Here is a 23,193-nt window from a genome sequence, read left to right on the forward strand (position 1 = left end):
TAAATGAGGGTGATGATGCCTTTCCTCATGGATTCTGACATGCTGCCGGCCAGGAGCATACTCTCGTATACTTCCAGCAGGTCCGGGCTGACCCAGTCCCACAGGGCCGAATACAACTTGACCGGTAAGTCGTCGCTTCCGGGAGTTTTACTTGTCTCGAAGGACTCAACGACCTTTGTCAGCTCGTCCAGAGTTAGCGGCTTGTCCAGTCTCTCCCTCCTGCTGTCATCTAAGACCTCTGTGATAGATGACAGGAAGGACTGGGAGGCTCTGCTGTCTGTGGGCTTCGTGTCATACAGCCCAGCATAAAAGGATTTGCTGATCCTTAGTATGTCGGACTGCGAAGACGTTACCGAGCCATCCTCTTCCTTCAGGCTGCTGATAACAGAGCTCTCTCTGTGTACCTTTTGGAAGAAGTAACGCGAGCACGTCTCATCCTGCTCGATGGAGCGGACTCTGGACCGGAAGATGATCTTGGAGGCCTTCGTGGCAAATAACAAGGCCTGCTGGCTCTTCACCTCTTGGAGGTCCTCCTTCAGCTCAACCCCCACCGACTGCGTCTATCCAGGTAGTTGGTCTCAGACATTTGTGCTCTGGTCCACAATGTCCTGAGGCCTCACGGACCCTATGACAGTCCTCTACTTGCAGCCATCAAGGTCACGGTTGCCCTGAAGTTTTATGCTTCTGGGCCGTTCCTTACTACCAAAGTGAATAACCTCACACTTCCCCACATTATACTCTCTGCCAACTTCTTGCCACTCACTTATCTTGTCTATATCTCTTTGAAGCCTCTCTGTATCCTCCTCACAGCTTGCCTACCTAGCTTTGTATCGTCAGTAAACTTGAATATATTACACTCAGTCTCGACATCTAAGTCATTAATATAGATTGTAAATAGCTGAGGCCCCAACTAGAAGGACAAGGGAAGCAGATACATGCGAACGAAAACCATCTCGAAGATCCCCTCCAAGTCACACACCATCCTGACTTGGGCATATAGCACCATAGCTTCATCATTGCTGGGTCAAAATCATGGAACTCACTACCTAACAGCATTGTTAGAGTACCTAAACAACACTGACTATAGCGGTTCAAGATGGTTGCTTATCATTGCCTTCTCAAGGGCAGATAGGGATTGGCAACAAATGCTGGCCTTACTCTTGGAACCCATCAATGTTTTTTGGTTTCTGGCAGACAATTCACCAGCTTATTTATCTTCTGTTTAACTTATTCTATATTCTTCAGTTCCCTAATCTCATAGAATAGAATCATAGAATAATGGAATGGTTGCGGCACAGAGGCCATTCAGACTGTCACGTTTATGCCAGCTCTTTGCAAGAGCAACTTACCTAGTCCCACTCCCCTGTCTTTTCCTTGTCGCCTCGCCTGTTTCATGTTTCAAGTTAGCAATCTGACAAAATAAATCTGTCGGCTATCTTTGTATATTATTCACAGTCCAAGTTGAATATCTTACCTACATTAACATTATCTGTGCCTCTTTTCTATAATATATGTCTCATATTTCATTGCACTGCAGTACGAGTGGTTGCAGTGATAACACTTACAGTACTCAATAAAAAGCAATGTGTTCATAATCTCATTCTCATTTTGTTCTGCTCTTTTTGAATTCTAAGCTCATTCTTAACAATTCTGGGTACTGCCTGTGTGGAGTTTGCAAGTTCTCCCTGTGTCTGCGTGGGTTTTCTCCGGGTGCTCCGGTTTCCTCCCACAAGCCAAAAGACTTGCAGGTTGGTAGGTAAATTGGCCATTATAAATTGCCCCTAGTATAGGTAGGTGGTAGGGAAATATAGGGACAGGTGGGGATGTGGTAGGAATATGGGATTAGTGTAGGATTAGTATAAATGGGTGGTTGATGGTCGGCACAGACTCGGTGGGCCGAAGGGCCTGTTTCAGTGCTGTATCTCTAAACTAAACTAAACTAAACTAAACAGTTTTCACATTCATTTGGTTAAAAGATTTTATCAGGAGGTCACTAGACTCCTGGCGGTAACAAATGAAAAATGACTTCCGAGATTTTATTTGTCTTTTCGTCTGTGGAAAATGATGCTTCACATCAAGGTTGAGAAAGATAATTGAAGTGCTACAGGTCAACTGTCAATATTATTCACTTATCAAATTAACATTTCAGTTATAAATCTTACATCTACACTATTTACCATGACTAATTTATTTTCCAAAAAATTGTTACATTTTTTCATTAACCTGAGTTAAGTAGGCAGACTGCCTCAGTTGCAAACACACCTCTCTTTCTTGCCTCCTCAGATCTGTCTCTAACACATGTAAATAGAGAGGTTTTTCCAGCAGGAATCCCACTTGTAGAATTGTGGTTTGGCCATTTATATTGCAGACAGCAACAAGCCACAGATGGAAAATGGAGGCTGCAAATAAATCCCAAAAATCCATAAACTGGGCTATTTTGTGCTACCTGAGTCTTTCCAGCTATACTCAATGTCTCTTCTGAAACAGTACTTCCTTCTCCATAAGCAGCAGATAGAGAAGGATGGTCAGCAGAGTATCCAGTGGCAATATTTAGACAGAGCTAAATTACAGTTACCTTGGCTAATACTCACAGATAACATGCAGTACAGCTTTACAAAGGTATGAATAACTGCAGCAGTGAAAACTAAAGACATGTGAAATAATTAAATTGCTAACCAACATGCAGCTAGCTACATAATGACCAAGCAGAATCTCCTTTAAAGAACAGGAACCAAGCTGATTGAAGAGGCCAGCCATCCAGTGTCATGTTTACATGAGTCACAGCAGTGCTGAGATTGCACTGCAAGAGAAAGACCTTGTTAACAATTTTTTGAGGCTTTCGTGAGTCTAGTGAACAACTGATGTGTAAAACTTTTTAAGCTCCAGGTGCTTCTCTGCCATATTAGCTTGTGTTATGAAAAATGTGATGCAGGCATCATATTAATATAGAGTTGGATTAAAAATTGTTGGGGCCCTGAGAACCAAGAATATTTGGGACCTTCCCCCACTGCACAACTGCCCTCATTCTTGATCTATTAAAACACAAATGTGTAGTAAAATGCATGAAGGATTATGCTAGTAGAATATCTGAACACTGCATTGATAATAAAACAAATCATATTACAAAATACTTTACATAAATGAAATTGTCCTCTGGTAACAGTTTAATTTCTAGCACTATTTATTTGAACTGCTTTCTCTGTCTCCCTGTGCACAACCAACAATTAGGCTTGGAATACCACCACCTGAAATAAATCTCCTTAAACCTGTCCTTTTGGCAATCCCTGCTATGGCTGCTGCTTGCAAGCGTGATCCTTTCTGTAGTGCCATGATAGTCCCTTTAAGGAACAGCATCGGCAGCAGATTTTATATTCTGCTGGTGTACTGGAACTCTGCCTCAATATAACTTTCCAACAGCACTCCGCTCAAGTTAGGGTGTATCTTAGTCCAAGTTCCCAACTCACTATGAGATTCCTTCCCTCCTCATGGCTATTGTACCCCTGGAATTTCTAGGCTAGAGTACTTAAGTTTGAACTAAACGTAAAACATCCCAAGGCACTTCACAGGAGTGCTAGCAAACAAAATTTGACACTAAGCCACATTGGAGATATTAGGAAAGGAGACCAAAAGCTTTTAAAAGAGCGAGTTTGGAGGGAGTGTCTTAAAGTAGGAGAGAGATAGCGAGGTGGAGGGAATTCCAGATCTTAGGGCTCAGGCAGCTGGACGCATGGCTATCAATGGTGGGGCAATGAAAATCTGGTAAGTACAAGAGGTCAGATTTGGCAGAGCCCAGTGATCTCGGAGGGTTGTACGGCTGGAGGAGGTTATAGAGAGAGGAAGTGGCACGGTCATGGAGGGATTTGAAAACAAGGATGAAAATTTTAAAATCGAGGCATTGCTGGACCAGGAGCTATTGTAAGTCAGCAAGCACAGGGTGATGGGTAAACAGAATGATGCAAGTTTGGATATGAGCAGCAGAGCTTTGATTGACCTTAAGTTTATGGAGGGTGGAAGGTGTGAGGCTAGCCAGGAGAACATTGGAATAGTCAAGCCTAGAGGTAACAAAGGCATTGATGAGAGTTTCAGCAGCTGAGGCAGGGGTGGAGATGGGCGATATTGCAGATTTGGATGGTCTTAGTGATGGAGCGAATATAGAGTCATAAAGTCATAGAGTTGTACAGCACATAAACAGGCCCTTTGACCCATTGTGTCTGTGCCGGCCATCAAGCACCTATCTATTCTAATCCCTTTTCCAGCACTTGGCCCATAGCCTTGTATGCTATGGCGTTTCAAGTGCTCAGATAAATACTTCTTAAATGTTGCGAGGGTTCTTGCCTCTGCCATCCCTTCAGGCAGTGTGTTCCAGATTGCAACCACCCTCTGGGTGAAAACATTTTTCCTCAAATCCCCTCTAAACCTCCTGCCAATTACCTTAAATCTATGCCCCTAGTTACTAATCCCTCTGCTAATGGAAAAAGTTTCTTCCTATCTATCCTATCAATGCCCCTCATAATGTTGTATACCTCAATTAGGTCCCCCATCAGCCTTCTCTGCTCTAAGGAAAACAACCCTACCTATCCAGTCTCTCTTCATAGCTGAAATGCTCCATACCAGGCAACATCCTGGTGAATCTCCTCTGCACCCTCTCCAGTGTAATCACATCCTTCCTATAGTGTGGTGACCAGAACTGTACACAGTACTCCAGCTGTGGCCTAACAAACGTTTTATACATAACATATATCATAACCACCCTGCTCTTATATTCTATGCCTCGGCTAATAAAGGCAAGTATCCCATATGCCTTCCTAACCACCTTATCTAACTGTGCTGCTGTCTTCAGTGATCTATGGACAAGTACACCAAGGTCCCTCTGACTCTCTGTACTTCCTAGGGTTCGACCACCCATTGTATATTCCCTTGCCTTGTTAGACCTCCCAAAATGCATCACCTCACACTTCTCAGGATTAAATTCCATTTGCCACTGCTCTGCCCATCTTACCAGCCCATCTATATTGTCCAGTAATCTAAGGCTTTCCACCTCACTATTTACGATACCACCAATTTTCGTGTCATCTGCGAACTTACTGCTCATACTTCCTATATTCACGTCTAAATCATTAACGTACACTACAAACAGCAAGGATCCCAGCACCAATCCCTGCAGTACACCACTGGTCACAGGCTTCCACTTGCAAAAACAATCCTCAACCATCATCTTGCCACTAGCCAATTTTAGATCCAATTTGCCAAATTTCCCTGGATCCCATGGGCTTTTACCTTCTTAATCAATTTCCCATGCAGGACCTTATCAAAAGCCTTACTGAAGTCCATGTAGACTACATCAACTGCTTTACCCTCATCTACACATCTAGTCACCTCCTCGAAAAATTCAATCAAGTTTGTATTGGGTCGAAAGCAGAGTCAAATAGGACACCAAGGTTGTGAACTGTCTACTTTAGCCTCTGACAATGGGCAGGGGAGGGGGATGGAGTTGGTGGCGCGGGAGTGGAGTTTGTGCCAGTGCCCGAAGACAATGGCTTTGGTCTTTCCAATATTTGGTTGGAGGAAATTTCTGCTCATCCAATACTGGATGTCAGAGGCAGTGGAAAGGTCAAGAGAGGTGATGTGGTAGAGCTGGGTAGCATCAACGTAGATGTGGAATCTGATGTGTTTTTGCAAGATGTCATCAAGCAGCACCATTTAAATGAGAAATAAGAGGAGGCCAAGGATAGATCCTTGGGAGCCTCCAGAGGTAATGATAAGGGAGTGGGAAAAGAAGCCATTGCAGGTGTTCTCTGGCTATGACTGGATAGATAAGAAAGGATCCAGGCAAGAACAGTCCCACCTAGCTGGATGATGGAGGAGAGGCATTGGAGTAGGATTGTGTGGTCAATTGTGTCAAAGGCTGCAGACAGGTTGTGAAGGATGAGGAAGGATAGTTTACCATAGTCATATAGGATGTGATATTTGACTTTGACAAGAGCCGTTTCACTGCTGTAGCAGGGGTGGAAAGATGATTGGAGGGGTCACGGAATTGCATGAAAAATGGGCACAGATATGAAAGGCAATAAATTGGTTGGCAGACAGGAAAAAAAGGGTAGGGATAAATGTTTTTTTTTCCGAATGGCAGGCAGTGACTAGTGGGGTACCACAGGGATCAGTGCTAGGATCCCAGCTATTCACAATATATATTAATGATTTAGATGAGGGGACTAAATGTAATATTTCCAAATTTGCAGATGACACAAACTGGGTGGGAGGGTGAGTTGTGAAGAGGATGCAAAGAGGCTTCAGGGTGATTTGGACAAGTTGGGTGAGTGGGCTAATGCATGGCAGATGCAGTATAATGTGGATAAATGTGAGGTTATCCACTTTGGTAGCAAAAACGGATACGGATCCTCAGGGGAAGCAGATCCCACAATCTAGGATGAGACATACCCAGTTCCATGTCATAAATTATGTTGTTTCCTTCACTTAATTGAAGGCTACTAACAGGGCAGGCATTGTTGTTGATGGGTACATCAGATGCTTTCATGGATCAACTAGGTGATATGGCATAGCATCACCCATCTTTGCTCTTATTACGAGTGGCACAGCATGACCACACAAAGATTCTACTAGCTGCATTGATTGCCCCCACCAGCCAGGTCATCTTTACACTCCTGCCAGTTCTGGCACCCTCCCCACACACAGGGTGACTAGAGTGCCATTGCTCCTTCACACACACAAACATACAATGGCGCAGAACGGACACCATTCACAGAGGGAGGGTATGCAATACCTCCCTTCATGCCTACAGAGCTTTGCCTCCAGTAGTCCCATCTCCTTCGCACCTCCCTTCAAGTATGCAGAGTTCAGACCCCTGTATATCTGGACTTACCTTTACTATGAGCGAGTACTCCTGATTCCACTGTCCCTTCGGTTTCTCAGGTTCGTAAAGGGGACGGAATGTGATGGCCACCCGTTCAACGTAAAATGCGGAAGTGCGGATCCAGAGGCAGTGAGATGCATAATCAGGAGAAGTAAGTAGTCCTTTATATTCTATAATTGGGGTACTGCGGGGGTGGGTGGAGGCAGGGGGGCGTGCACCAAGGTCTCGCCGCCACCGGTAACATGCAGCAGGGCCTTCTTGGTGTGGTGGCTCAAGGCGGGCCTCTCCTGCAAGTATTTTACAGGCCTCCCGGCCACAAACCACGATGCCGAGGGGCTGGTAAAATTCGGCCCATTATCTTAAACCTACAAACACAAGTGAACGTGACAGTATTAAAAGCAAAATACTGCAGATGCTGGAATTCTGAAATAAAAACAGGAAGTGCTGGAAATACTCAGCAGGTCTGGCAGCATCTGTGGAGAGAGAAACAGATGAAAGGTCATCGACCTGAAACGTTAACTATGTTTCTCTCTCGACAGATGCTGCCACACATGCTGAACCTGACAGAACTGACTTTCTCATCCATTGCCAGATTTGACTCAACGGGTCCAAAAATGGACAAAAGAGCTGAATTCCAGAGGTGAGTGACCTTAACATCAAGGTGTAGTATCAAGGAGCTCTAGCAAAATTGAAGTCAATGGGAATCAGGGGAAAACCTGTCCACCGGTTGGAGTCAGACTGAACACAAAAGAAAATGGTTGTGGTTGTTAAAGGCCAATCATCTCAGACCCAGGACATCGCTGCAGGAGTTCCTCAGGGTAGTGTCCTGGGCCCAACCATCATGAGCTGCTTCATCAACGACCTTCCCTCCAACATAAGGTCAGAGGTGGGGATGTTTGCTGATGATTGCATTGTGTTCAGTGCCATTCGCAACGCCTCAGATACAGAAGCAGTCCGTGCCTACATGCAGCAAGACCTGGACAACAATCAGGCTGGGCTGATAAGTAGCAAGTAACATTTGCACCACATAAGTGCCAGACAATGACAATCGCCATCAAGAGAGAATCTAACTATCTCCCCTTGATGATCAATGGCATTACCATCACTGAATCCCCCGTCTTCCAACATGCTGGGGGCTCACCATTGACCAAAAACTTGATTGGACCAGCCATATAAATACTATGACTACAAAGAGCAGGTCAGAGGTTGGGAATTCTGCAGCAAATAACTCACTTCCTGACTTCCCAAAGCCTGTCCACCGTTTACAAGGCACAAGTCAGGAGTGTGATAGAATACTCTCCGTTCGCCTGGATGAATGCAGCTCCAACAACATTCAAGAAGCTCGACACCATCCAGGATGAGCAACCCACTTGATTGGCACCCCGTCCATCACTTTCAACATTCATTTCCTCCACCACCAGTGCAACAGGGTGCACCATTTACAAGATGCACTGCTGCAACTCACCAAGGCTCCTTCGACAGCACCTTGCAAACCCGCAACCTCTACCATCTGGATGGACAAGGGCAGCATATGCATGGAAACACCACCACCTGCAAGTTCCCCTCCAAGTCACTCACCATCCTGACTTGGAAATATATCACCGTTCCTTCACCGTCGCTGGGTCAAAAACCTGGAACTCCCTTCCTGTGGGTATACCTACACGACATGGACTGTAGCGTTTCAGGAAGGTGGCTCACCACCACCTTCTCAAGGGCAATAAGGGATGGGCAATAATTGTTGACCAAGCCAGCGACGCCCACATCCCAAGAACAAATAAATTAAAAAAAAATCACCAGCAGTGGGTTCCTTTCTGCTGCTGAATGCATGTTCAGCTGTGCGTGATTAAGAGACGCGTTAGCTGGAACGTTGAGATCGTAAATGGCAGTGTGGCATCAAATCAATGTTATACACTGATTAACATCATGAATTGCCTCCTCTGCATACTTCTGGTGGACGCTTATTTGCATGTGTGCTAATGCCCTCACCAATATAGCATCCAGTACTCCTTGTAGCAGAAGTATGCATGCCTTCTCTGGATGTCCTTTTGAACCTCTAAGATCACTCTTGGCGTCCTAAAAATGGGCACTACACATATGAATTTTGTGCTAGGTGTGCTATAATCAAGCCGAAATTTAAAACTTTACTTTAAAACAGCAAGTCAATGGCAGCTAATAGTTAATAGTCACTCAGCTGTAAGTAGGTATCTCACTAGGTATTAATTGTTGAGGATGGTTGTTGATTGACTAGGTGTAACCAGTAAAGTTTCTAAAATGATGTACATTAGATGGGTATCTGCTACATACAGAACTGTGTGAATCTTTTATACAGAGTGGCTGGCTAAACAGAGTGCAATGGGAAATTGGTGCAGTGGGGCAAGAAGGTGCTAAGCAATTTAAACAATGGATCGATAGTAAATATATAAATATTCAGCATAATTTATTAACCCTAAAGAAATTTGTTAGGCAAATGATGGGACAGCTGAGACCTGTTGCCTGCAATTCTTGTGCCATGTGGGAGCTCTATGACACTTCATGTGCTCTGGATAACCACATGTACAGGAAATGCCTCCAGTCATTCAAACTCATGTTCAGGATTTCTGAGCTTGATGAGCAGCTCGATTCATTGCAAGGCATACGGGAGGCTGAGAATTTCCTGGAGCACATGTTCCAGCAGGTGGTCATGCTGCAGCTACAGAGAAGTCAGGAGAGTAGTAAGTGGGTGGTCATCCAGCAGGCTAGGAAGAGGCAGGCAGTGCAGAAATCATCTAGGAATGTGGCACTCTCAAACCAAATTTCAGTGCTGAATATCAGTGAGCATGACAACATTTTGGGGGAGTGCAGTGTGAAACAGATGAATACCACTTTGGGGCAATGACTGTTCAGGGGGGGCACAGCAAAGTGTAGAAATGCAATGGTCATGGGGATTTGGTAGTCAGGGAGATAATCTGGTGTTTCTGCAAGTGCCAATAGGAGTTCCACATGGTGTGTTACCTCCTTGGCTGCCAGAGTAAAGGACATCACTGAGAGGGTGCAGAATATTTTGGGCGGGGAAGGGGAACAGCCAGAAGTCATGGTCTATATGGGAACCATATGAGTGAAAAAAGTTGACATCCTGCAGTCAAGGTTTCAGGAGATAGGAGGAAGTTAAAAAGGTAGTGCTTTCTGGATTACTTCCAGTGACATGCACTAGTGAGTGTAGAAATAGTAGGATAAAACAGGTTAACACATGACTGATAAGCTGTGCAGCGTAATGTAGTGTATTAACAATTTTATCTTCAAGACACTTCACCTTTAAGAGACCAGGCCACTGATGACATCATCATATACATATAAGCTGAAAACACCATTTTTAGAAACACACTCAATACATGGCTTGCAAAAAGCAGACACATATACCATTGAGGAAAAGACTTGGACCTGACATTGTGCAATGTAGATAAGTAAGATAATAAATAGCGTTTGTGTTGAATCCGAATATAAAGCCTGCGGTTGTCATTTAATGAAGACTTAAGAACATAGTACAACACCACATAAAGGAAGGAGGATTTTAGATTCCTGGGGCATTGGGACCAGTTCTTGGGCAGAAGAAACCTGTTTTAGGTGGACAGGTTACATTGCAGCACAGCTGGGACCAATGTCCTCACAGGAAGGTTAACTAGTACTGTGCAGGAGGGTTTAAACCTGATGGATGGGCCAGATTGAAACATTGAGAAGGGAAACAAGGTGCTCAGAGGACTGGGAGAACCAAATAGCACTCGAGTGAAGAATAATTCAGAAATTGGATAGGGGGCAAATGTGAAACAATCGAAGGTGAATTTGGCGTGCATGTACATAAACCCATGGAGTGTGATAAATAAGGTTGGTAAGCTGCACGCACAAGTTGCTACATGGAAATATGATGGAGTGGCAATAACAAAGACCTGGATCAAAGAAGTATTGGAAACTTAATATTCCTGGCTATAAGTTATTCATGAAAGATAGGGAAGGAAAAAAGAGGAAGTTGGCAATATTGATTAAAGAAACTATTATAGCACTTGAGAGGCCAAGACAGAGTCTATTAGGTTAGGATTAAGGATCAATGGAGGAGCTGTTTACACTACTTGATGTATACTATAGGCCACCAAATGGTGGAAAGCAGGCAAATTATGCAAAGATGCAAGAAAAACAGACCAGTGATAATGGAGGACTTCAATTATTCTAACATAGACTCGGATAGTAACAGTATAAAGGACAAAGAGGGGAAGGAATTCCTGAAATGTGTACAAGAGAACTTTCTTGATCAGTGCGTTTCCAGCCTAATGTGAAAGGAAGCAGTGCTGGATCTAGTTCTGGGAAATGAAGTGGGGCAAGTGGAGCTTGTTTCAGTGGGAGAACATTTGGGGAACATTGATCATAATATCAGCGAGGTTTAGAATAGTTATGGAAAAGGATAAGGTACAATCAAGCTTAAAATTACTTAACTGCTTAACTGGAGGAGGACTAATTTCATTGAGTTGAAAAGGGATCTGGCACAGATGGATTCAAATTAAAAAGTGGTAGCAAAACAATCATTAAGATCAGGCGGCTTTCAAAGAGGAGATTGTTTGGATACAGAGTAGACACATTCACATGGGGGGAAAAAGAACGGCATCCAAGGTTTGAGCTCCCTCAATGACTAAAGGTATAGATGCTAAATATGAGACAGAAAAAGGAGGCTTATGACAATTGGAAGGGTAATAATACAACAGAGACCAAGCTGAATACAGAAAGTACAAAGGGGATCTAAAAAAAGGGAAATAAGAACAGCAAAGAGAGAGTCTGAGAACATATTAGTGGCCAAAAGAACATGGAACTTAAAAGACTTTTATAAGTACATACAGTAAAAAGATAGTTAAAGGAAGGGTGGGGCCAATTAGGGACCGAAAAGGAGATCTTCTTGTGTGGGCAGAGGGCATGGGTGAAGTACTAAATGAGTACTTTGTACATGTCTTCTTCAGAGCAGAGGATGCTAGCAACGTAACAGTGATGACGAGGTTATAGCAATATTGGACAGGATAAGAATAGATAAAGTGGATGTGCTTAAAAGGCTGGCAATCCTCAAAGTAGAAAAGTCACCTGGTCTGGATGGGATGCAGCTAGCCTAAATTACTGAGGGAAGCAAGGGTGGAAATTGCAGAAGTTCTGGCCACAATTTTCCGATCCTGCTTTCCGATCCAGCTGTGGGGGTGGCGCCAGAGGACTGGAGGACAAATGTTATACACCTGTTCAGAAAAAGAGAGAGGGATAAACTAGCTTTACATTGATAGAGGGGAAACATTTAGAGACAATAATCTGGGGGACAAAATTAAATGGATTTTGAAAAGTATGGGCTAATAAATGAAAGTTAGCATGGATTTGTTCTGACGAAAGATCATCGCCCTGTAACGTTGGGCTAGCTTTTATGGGGCACCCGAGGTGGCATTGGAAGCGGGGGCACACAGAGAATTGCAACAGGTGATTGGGAACAGAGGGCCCATCGGCAAACAACCTTACCGGGGACAGGATAAGCTGATGACTGCCTTCCCCCCCCAGAGGCAAATTGAGGCCCTTAAGTGGCCTATTATTGGCCAAGTATGGGCCTCTTCACCCGACGCTGGGAACTTACCCATGGTGGCGGGTGCCTCTGCCATGCGGAGAGGGGCACCTTGCAACACGAGGCACCCATTCTGTGGGCTTGTGGGGGAGAGCCCTCCTTCATTGTCAATCTATGGCCCACAGAGGACCCCTGCTGGGAGCCACTTTACCTGACTCCCCCGGACCCTTCCCCCTGGACTGCACAACCAGCCCCCCCCTGCACCGCCCCCAATTCCGCCAGGGCCTTCTGGACTGGCCCTAGCGACCCCACCTCACTTACCTGAGGTCTGGGGTTCCAGCGCTGGGCCTGTGTCCGAGACCTCTGCAGTACTGGCAGTGGCCACCGCTCCCGGTGGTGCTGCCAATACTGCTGAGCTGCTGGCCCTCTGATTGGCCAGCAGCTCATGGAGGTGGGATTTTGTCTTTAAAGGGATGGGATCCTGGCTCATGAAACTTAGATGTTTAAAGACCGGAGGATTGTTCCCGGGGTGGGGCATGATAAGGCTGAGGCAGGGATTCCCCCTATCTTTTCAGCCTGATGCCAGGAGCCCCACCTCCTACACAAAATCCAGCCTGTTAACTCTGTTTCAGATGCTGCCAGACCTGCTGAGTATTTCCAGCATTTTCTGTTTTTATTTGTTAAAGGAAAATTGTGTTTGATTAACTTGATCGAGTTCTTTGATGAAATAATGGAAAGGGTTGTTGAGGGTACAGCATTTGATGTGTATAAAAGGCACAGTACCATATACTAGATTGTTAGCAAAATTAAAGGGGCACTGGCAGCATGAGTGCAAAATTAGCTAAGGCACAAATAACATAGTGCAGTGGTGAACAGTTCTTTTTCAAACTGGTGGGAAGTATAGAGTGGTGTTTCACAAGGGTCAGTATTCAGACCACTGCCATCTTGTTATATACTAATGACCTGGACTTGTGCATACAGGGCATAATTTCAAAGTTGGCACTAAACGCGTAACTCTAGCAAATAATGAGGATAGTACCAGACTTCGGGAGAACATAGACTGGTAAAATAAGCAGACACATGGCAGATGAAACAAATGCAGAGAAGTTTAATTTGTTTCATTTTGGTAGGAAGAATGAGAACATGCAATATGAACTAAATGGTACAATTTTAAAAGGGGTGCAGTAACAAAGAGACCTGGAGGTGTATGTACACAAATCTCTGAAGGTGGCAGGAAAAATTGAGAAGGCTACTAAAGCCAAAGATCCCATATGCTTTTGTTAATTCATCGAGGCATAGAGTACAAAAGCAAGGATGTTATGCTGAACATTTATAAAACATTGGTTAGGCCTCAGCAGAATACTATGTTTAATTCTGGACACCACACTTTAGGAAGGAAGTCAAGATCTTGGAAAAGGTGAAGAAGAAATTTACTAGAATGGTACCAGGGATGAGGGACTTTAGTTGTATGGAGAGACAGGAGAAGCTGGGGCTCTTCTCCTGACAGCAAAGAAGTTTAAAGAGTAGATTTAATAGAGGTGTTCAAAATCATGAATGGTTTTGATTGAGAATTTTTTTTGCTCGAGCCATAGTCCCATAGGCATCTCTCCCCATTACAGAGAGAAAGTTGGTGATGTATAGCTTGAGGGCCACCACTCCTCAAGAGTGGGGCAAGATGAGGAGGCAGGCCTCCATGAACTACCACAGCTGGTACGGGGAATGAACCTGTGCTGTTGGCGTCTTTCTGCATTTTGATAGAGTAAATAAGGTGAAACTATTTCCAGTGGCAGAAGGGTTGGTAAACAGAGGACACAGATTAAAGGTGCTTGGCAAAAGAAACAGGCGACATGAAGAAACATTTTTTTTTTACACAGTAAGTTCTGATCTGGGCTGCATTGCCTGAAAGGATGGTTGAAGCAGATTCATTAGTAACATTCAAAAGAAAATTGGATCATTGCTCAAAGGGGGAAAAATTACAGAGCTATGAGGAAAGAGCAGGAGCTGGGATTAATTGAAAAGCTGTACCAAAGAGCTGGCGGAGGCATGATGGGCCAAATGCCCTCCATCTGTGCTGTATCAATCTACAATTCTATATTCTCTTCTGTACACTGACTCTGGGGGATGAATTTTATGGGCCCCTCAGGACCGGTACAGAGGCAGGGGTGCCCATAAATTCACGTCGGAAGGCAGGAGGCAGAGTGCCCGTCACCTTCCCGACATTTTCCAATTTAGTCCGGGGTGGGAAAGGCTGAGTATGGCCTTGCCGCCCCAGGACAATTGAGGTCCTTAAGTGGACAACTAACCCTCACTAACCCCCACCCCCACCTCGTCGCTGGGGCCTGTCTGAATGGCCCCGGCAACCCCAACCCCATTCACCTGTCCCGGAATCTTCTCTCTTCATACTGTGGGGTCTCCCGCAGTAACGGCAGTGACCTCTGCTCCCAGCAGTGCTGCCAGTAGTGCAGAGCTTCTGGTCTGGCAGCTGTGGAGGCGAGAGCTCTTCCGAAGGCAGGCGGTTAATTGGCTGCTCTCTATGTAATTGCAATGGGGGTTCGATGGAAGGCCGAGGTGGGGTCTCCTCCCACCTTCTGGCCTGCCGCCAGGACCCCCGTCTCCATAACAAAATTCAGACCTGGACTTTTGTACATTCACCCTCCCTTCGGGGAAATGTTGACATGACACCACAAACATTGATGTCAGCATGAAATGCTGCCAGTTGGCATATATGATAGTGCAAGTTAGAAATCTATCATTAGACCTCCAAAAAACTAAAGAGAAATAATACAATAATTAAGAAAATTAATCATGGGTGTTGCCCCGTCCCTTTGTCAGCTCACTGCATCCTTCATTGTGACAGCAAACATATGAAGAAGCTTGAAAAATTGTGGCATCATGTGCAGAAGGAAACTTTTCATTCATTTCAAAAATGACAGGTTAATAAGACCAAAAGTAAAAAAGTACCAGTTGCATGTTCATCCTACCAATAGTTAATAAAACTTATTTTTACACCAAACTGTAAATAGCTAAGCACTCATCTTAATAAGAACACATTTATTTTCTGCTTTGCAAAGCTATGTTTAAATATTACTGTGTTACTGTTTATTAGCTGGTTGCATTTTAAGACCATTTATCCTTGTGCTTGCAGACTTACATTGTTGGTTATATTCTTGGCTCACAAGAAGATTCTTGCCTGAATGCCTGGACAATTCTAAACCTGTGTGGGAATCACCGACCTCTGCCTATGTATGCGATCCGTGTGTCTATATGCAGAAAAAATTTGAGGACATTATGGTGTACACTCAGACATTGGAACAGGAAGCAGGGAACCACATTTTTATGCACATGCACACTCCAGTCTGTGTAAGTGTAGAAAAGAATTCTGGAGCAACCTCAGAAGACTCAGCAGGTATCGGTGGAATGGCTGATATTTGTGAGCTAAAACTTACATGCAGGAACAACATCATAAATGATGACTGTCAGCATCAAGCTCTGACAGTTGACATGTATGCTCATGTCACAGGCCCGCATCATACCATGTTCATATACTAAATCTTTTGTGTTACACCAAGCATAGACAGTTTGACTGTGGTTTACCTCATTAAGATGGTATTTGCTTCTTTCAATGTGTGTTTGGAAAACATTCTCCAGGATCCTGTAAAAGATGTGAGAAACAAATCAAGCAGCATGAATTTACTTTTTAATTATGATAATGTTCTTTTGTTTTATGTATCGAAAATATAGAGATAATTTTGGGTTATACAAAGTCTGAGAAAGCTGTTAAAGCTGTGTATGGACAGCTCTCTCAGAACTTAGTAGCTAATTCAAAGCTTTGAAAAGTATTGAACCACAGAGAACAGACAGGTTCTGAGCACATTAGCCAATCTTAACCAGGGTAGTAGAAGGGGTGCCATAATTGGCCTCAATTAGAGTTTTCACTCGATTACATACAGTAAAGTATGCATGTGTCAATATTTAGCAACAACAGGATTGTGTTTGTCTATAGTGATAAGCATAATCACACACAAAAACAAAGACTATTAACAAGGTATTGAAGGGCATTAGAATTATGGCCATTTCAGAGTTACAGACATCTTTTCAGTCTCAAGATATCCACCTACTCTGATGAAAGCCTATAAATATCTGTTGTAGATAGCATTCTGTCCAGTGGTGTTGATCTTCCATGGGTAATATATAGCCCATCAACACTGAACATCTAGGCTTACACATGAAGAATAGTCACTTGGTAAAGTACTAGCGGGGTAGTGATGCGCATGGAACCATACCCCATACTCCCATACAATTAAATCAATGGAAAGAAAAATTGGTGGTGTGGTCGATCTAACATCGTCCATTTTACTCCATCACCAAAAATTAACACTACCACACACACAGAAATACACAGTTTGATAGGAACAGATAGGAATTACAGGGCTATTTGCTGATTTTTTGCTGCTGGCAGGGAACCTTGCCTCGAAGTGCACATCAGAAATCTGCAGGTGTTGGGTACAAAAGCGGGTATCATATTTGCTCTTGGTGGGCGAGACTTTGTACCTTCAACTTGAAAATTATCTCTCTAGAACGTATTTACATTTAATAAATACACATATAAAATTGTAGCTGGTCAGGGCGGCACAGTGGCGGGTGGCACAGTGTCGCAATGGTTAGCTCCAACGACCCGGGTTCGGTTCTGGGTACTGCCTGTGTGGAGTTTGCAAGTTCTCCCTGTGACCATGTAGGTTTCCACCGGGTGCTCTGGTTTCCTCCCACAGCCAAAGACTTGCAGGTTGATAGGTAAATTGGCCATTGTAAATTGCCCCTAGTGTAGGTCGGTGGCAGGGAATATGGGTTAATGTAGGCTTAGTATAAATGGATGGTTGTTGGTCGGCAAAGACTAGGTGGCCAAAGGGCCTGTTTCAGTGCTGTATCTCTCTATGAAAATGTTCTCTTCTCTTTAACTTACTTGTTGGAATGGTAACCTCTGATCAATATATCATCCGTTACTTCTTTGAGAAACTGTAAATATTTCATCTCATCTTCCCTGAACAGAAACATTGGTGTTATAAAAATAGCATTATCATCATTCTGCACAAAAGTTAACTAGATTGACAAAATTCTAGTTAAACCCTATTTCAAGTACTGCATTCAGTTCTGGACACTGCAACTCTGGAAACATATACTGGCCTTGGAAGGGCTGTAGTGTAGTTTTACCAGAATGATTCCAGGTCTAAAAGAGTTATATTGTGAGGACAGGTTTGATAGACTAGATTTGTATTACCCTTGAGTATAAGAGATTGGAGTGATCTAATTGAGGTATTTAAGATGATTCATGGGGTTGATAGGGTAAGATAGAGGGAAATCATTTCCTCTGGTGAGGGAATTCAAACAAAGGGATATAACCTTAAAATTAGTGCTAGGCCATTCAGGGGTGATGTCAGGAAACATTTCTTCACACCAGAGGGTAGTGCAAGTCTGGAGCTCTCTGCCCCCCTGTCATGCAGGCCCCCACCTGCCAAGAATGAGGCGCATCAATTTTGCCACATGGACATTAAATTTCAAATTGTTGCTGGGAAGAAGGGCTGTTACAAGGGGTTGCCAGGCTCCTGGCTGGAAAGACATTTTTCCATATTAACAGACAGCGTTTGGAACAAAGGAACTATCCCCTGCTCCAGTACAATCCACAAACAAACCGTGGTCAAACCAGTTAGTCACATGACTAACCTGCTTGGCAGTCTGGGTTTTTTTTCCTGAATTGTACAGTTTGAACTGAGAGTGCAGAAAGCTGTTTGCTCCTGGATTGAAAAGACTGGCTCGCCACAGCCTCTCCTGTCTGCTCCCATCTCTTCCTCACAGAGCTCCAAAAACCCACTGAAGACACATGAATCCCAAGAGAGAAAAGTCTCCTATAGTGAACAAGGTTTAAGAAGAATACTGGGCCCCAACAAAAAGCAAGATCCACCTACAATCAAGGACTCTACAGTGAGATTGAAGAACCGTAACAACAACTCTTCAGATATTGCCTCAAACCTTTCCACTTTATTTTTCTTCTGCTGTTTTCTGTCTCTATTTGCCTGTGTGTATCACGTATGCATGCTGACATGGGCGCGTCATGTATCCGTAGGTGTCAACCGAATTAGAGTTTAAGTTTAAGTTTAACAAATTTCAACTTTTCTTCTTGAAACCTAAAAAAGCCTGTTTGTGCTGGTTTCATTGCCTTATAATTGGAAAGCGGTGAACAAGAATTCACCAAGGGGGAGCTAAAAAAAACACGGTGTGTTTAAAATTAAACCCTGTTACAGTAAGACCAGGTGAAAGCTGAAAAGGGAACCCTAGACCTCTTTCTCACCTGGTTGTAACACCCCTCAAAAGCTGCTGAGACTAGGTCAATTGAAAATATCAAACTTAGATGATAGATATTTGTTAGGCAAGGTAATTAAGGAATATTGAACCCAAGTGGGTAGATGGAGTTGGGTGCAGATCAGCCATGATCTAATTGAATGGTAGACAGGCTTGAGGATTGAATAGCCTGTTTCTGTTCCTATGTTCCTTGATCTGAAAAACTGTTTCTGATAACTGCTCCACTCTTTATCTTGCAACAAAATGCAATATCCATATTTATTAAGTGCAACTATTCATACTGTGTTATTTGGATGCTTAAATATTTGCACATTGTTCTGTGTTCAGCATGTAAAATGTGAAGTGTATGATAGTTCCAGAATTTAGTCTAAAGACTAAAAGATCTTTTTTCTGCTCTGTTATAATCAGAATGAAATATGATTGGACTTTTATATTCTTTGTATTGTCAATCTCACAGAGTGCTCTCTTCAATCATCTGTGTTTGTTAACCACTTTTTCATCTGTTTACAAAGGCACACCATTGTGATGTAAATGCCAAGAGCACTAGATTTCCTTTCTCTAGAGGCAGACTCAGCATAGAGGCTGGGAAAACATTAAAAGGAAGTTGACCCAGGAAAATAAATGAGTCAAGGCGGGATCACTCTGGGGAGCACAAGTGCACTTCCGATGATAAACCTGTATGGAAAAAAATCTAGCCTATGACGGCTTTACTGATCTCTTTCCTAACACTGCCTTGTGGTGTATACAACAAGTGAGACAAAAATATAGAGGTTTATTCCTCAATCAGGCAATCCTCATGGTGCTGGCAGGGAGAATTGGTTGGGAAATCATGGGGCTGCAGTGTCTAAGTTTTCTATTAATTATTTTAAATGGACAGAAATCAGACACAACAGGCCTGTGATTACCTGACAAGTGCCTCCTTTCTGTGAACACCAGAGTGCCATGGAAATGTTCAGCAGTGCAGTTTACTGATTAAATACAATTATAGATTTTAAATTAGTAATGTGTGCTCAAACTTCAGATTTACTATAGCCAAAATATTCTTTTCTTAATACTTAAAGGAAAAATGCCCAAATTGGAATTCATTTTGTTTAATCCATACTTATTTAATGATATCTAGGTACATGAATCATGCATTACCATGCCATCAGCTTGGATTTCACTGTGGTGGATTTGTACTCTTTCCTCGTCCATCTTCTAGGTCTCTGTTCCTGCATTTCCAACAAAAGGAGCACCAATAAATCTAATCCACTATAAAAATCCAGTTTGACACTGCAGAAAATTAGGGACCCACTTGAGTAAGCAACTTAAAAGGAATCTAAGCAAGGAATGGTAAAAAGGTTGGTAGGAGTCTACTTTAGTTTGTGGGGAAATCATGTGCTGAATCAACATGACATTGCAGATAGGCAGTGTACATAATTCCCTGCCTCTGTATGAGACCATCCTATATAACCTGTGTCATTGCACCAGTATATTTTAATGTGAAGCTAAACTCAAAATAGCTACTTCACTCTAATTCATTCAAAACTATATCCTGAAGGGCTGGATCAGTGGGACAGCAGCATGTGGAGGAAGCATATCATTTGAAGAATAACAAACTCTACCAGGTAGCAACCTATCTTCTTCGTTCCACATCTCCACACACGCATGTGCCAAAGCAATGCAGTTAGGAGTGTCAAGCTCTCTGTAGGAGCTGTAGCAACAGTGATCAGGACTGTAAAGCAAAGGTATTGTCACATTCTGCAGCTAAAACTAGACGGTAACTTAGTAAATGTGCAAGCTTTGTTCTGCATGCCAACCTTGTGGATGTTACAGTTAGAACCCAATTGAGAGAAAGCACCCACAGAATTAAAATACACCTTGAGCTTCTTCAGTCCAAGATAGAATCATAGAACCATAGGCTGCAAAATTCAGCTCCACTGTGCCTGGCTTTTCAGCGCTGCAAGTGCTGTTTTGCCTCCAAAATGTCATCCACAGCTTGTACACACACTTCTGGTGTTAGCCACACTGGACACTATTTTGGTGAGGGCGTTAGCGAGCGTGCAGGAAGCATTCACCAGAAGTGTGCAGAATAGGCAAATTGTGACGTTAATCAGCTTGTAATGCTGATTTGACACCACTGCTGCCATTTTGGAGCTCAATGCTCCAGTTAATGCCCTCTCTTAACCTCACTCAGCTGAGTATGTGTTCAACAGCAGGAAGGATCACCCACCAGTGATATTTAAAAGGATCATCAACTACTTACAGGTTAGTTGCCGATTGATTTCTACTGGCTATTGCTGTGATTGTCAAAGTGTTTGGTGGTTTCCAGAGTTTTTAAAAGTTGCTGAAGTGTCCTAACTTCAAGAATTCTGCACAAACCACTTGGTGCCAGATATGGATGCAACAGCATGGATCCTTTTTGAACTATAATAGAAGAGGGAGAATGAGCAGAGGTGACACAGAACAGGATAAGCTGCTGAAAGAGGCAGGGGAGAAGGTCTTTCAGCAGGATGCACTTCCACCCAGGGTGTTCAATGAACATTTCTCCTACCACAACCTCAGCAAGGAACAATGTGTCAGACGTCTTCGCTGCACTAAGGGTGTCTTCACTAGCAACTGCAGCCTAAGAGCAGGAGGGGAACCGCATTGCCAGTGGTTTTGTAGTTGACCACGGCCATGAACTTTAATGTGTCTGGCTCCTTCCAGGCTGGAGCTGGAGATACTTGCAACATCTCATTGCTGGCCATCTACTGCTGCATAAGGGGAGTAATTGAGGATCTGTATTCCAAGGGATCTGAATACATTTCATTCTCTCTTGCCAGAGAGAAGCAGGTCGAGCAAACCTGTAGCTTTGCGAGGATAGCGGGCTTCCCCATGGTGCAGGGTGCCATTGACTGCATCTACGTCGCTTTGTAGGCACTGCATGTTAAATCTGTGATGTACTGCAACTGTAAGGGATTCCACTCCCTCCATGTCCAGCTGGTGTGTGACCATAAGCAGCGAGTCATGGAGGTCAATACCCGGCATCGTGTCAGCAGTCGTGATGCCTTCATTCTCAGCAGTCTGATCCTGCAGGATCAACTACAACTAACAAGAGGGTGGCTACTGGTCGACAAGGGCTATCCCTTAATGACATGGTTCATGACTCCAGTGCACAAGGGCAGTGTGCATATAACAAAAGACATACTGTCACACAGAATATGTGACCGATCAGACCATTGGGACTTAAACAATGCTCCCGCTGCCTGGACTGGTCTGGAACAGCCCTGTACAGCACAGTGTCAAGATTCGTGGTAGTCTGCTCCTTGCTGCACAAATTCACTCCCCTGAGAGCACAGGCCTTGCCACCAGTTATACAGTGACCAGCTCAGGAAGCGGAGAAAGAGAAAGAAGAGGAAGAGGTGTAAGAGAGGAGGCAACATAGACCGTTTCTCTCTGACTGGGATGTCAGTGATTGACTCATCCAACCCATACCAGTAAACATAACACCAATTCCCCATTCAGCAACAATCCCACACTCTACTTTTCTCTGTCTCTGACCATCACAGCATCCACTTGGCCACAATGCAAAAATATAAACCACCATAAAAAAAATTCCAAACCAAATTTATAAATCAAACCATGCCATATTGCATACTAATGCCTGTGCATTCCCTTAGCGCCTGTCTCCCATGTTCCTTTGCCTGTCCTAATGCTCCTATACAGTGCTAACTTAGTGCCTGCAGCATGGCTGGTGGAAGGCTGCTGACGTTCAGTGGAGGAAACTGCAGATGGACTTACAGGACCCCCTTGAGTATCACTGGCCTTAGAAGACCTGCTTTCAGACTGTACCACCTTGGCATGGGTGGCAGTAGTCTGGGCTGGCTGGCAGGCAACAGCAAGGGCAAAGGCAGAATGGCAGGGGTGGGAGCATGAACGTTTTCACCCTGAGAAAGGACAGCAGATTCATGCTCCACAGAACCACTGCCACTTCTTCAGCAATCCTAATAATGTGTTGGAGGGCAGATTGCTGGTTTGCTGTGACATGCTGCAAGCCACTTTGAACACTGGTATCCATCACTATGATGGCAGAAGTCTCAGCTTGTGTGGCTGCAAGCTAAACCTGCATGAGGGTAGCCTGTGGTTGCATGGCCGTAAGCTGACTTTACATAACTTCAGTCTAAGTGTGCACTGCAGCACCCAGCCGTTGGGTGACTTTTGCTTGTGCTCCAATGGAGGCTGAGACATCGGCCATCAGGTGCTGCATCAGGGCTGGGTCCACAAGTGGAGTTGTCCATCACTTCCATGTGGAAAAGATGGGCTCCAAGTTTTGTGCAAAGCCCTGTGCCAAGTTAATGTTGGACTCCTCCATGCCTCTTGACATTGACTGCAGGCTTTCTGGCAGGTCTGACAATGCAACAAGCATTTCATTATACATACTCATCAGCCTTCTTTT

The 23,193-nt window shown here is 43.9% G+C and overlaps 1 protein-coding gene across 3 annotated transcripts in view; it reads right to left on the reverse strand.

The window, feature by feature from the left end:
- The window catches only part of LOC137376119 (spermatogenesis-associated protein 7 homolog), a 181,588-nt gene that overhangs the window by 51,065 nt on the left and 107,330 nt on the right, over window positions 1-23,193 (reverse strand). For all 3 annotated transcript variants that reach the window (XM_068044129.1, XM_068044127.1, XM_068044128.1), the window contains 3 exons: window positions 19,917-19,987; window positions 17,383-17,460; window positions 16,017-16,074 (listed from right to left, as the gene is read on the reverse strand). In XM_068044129.1, coding sequence (XP_067900230.1) covers window positions 16,017-16,074; window positions 17,383-17,460; window positions 19,917-19,987 — 207 coding nt within the window. The remainder of the gene's footprint in view (window positions 1-16,016; window positions 16,075-17,382; window positions 17,461-19,916; window positions 19,988-23,193) is intronic.

Source organism: Heterodontus francisci, chromosome 13, assembly GCF_036365525.1.
Source record: "Heterodontus francisci isolate sHetFra1 chromosome 13, sHetFra1.hap1, whole genome shotgun sequence".
NCBI lineage: Eukaryota > Metazoa > Chordata > Chondrichthyes > Heterodontiformes > Heterodontidae > Heterodontus > Heterodontus francisci.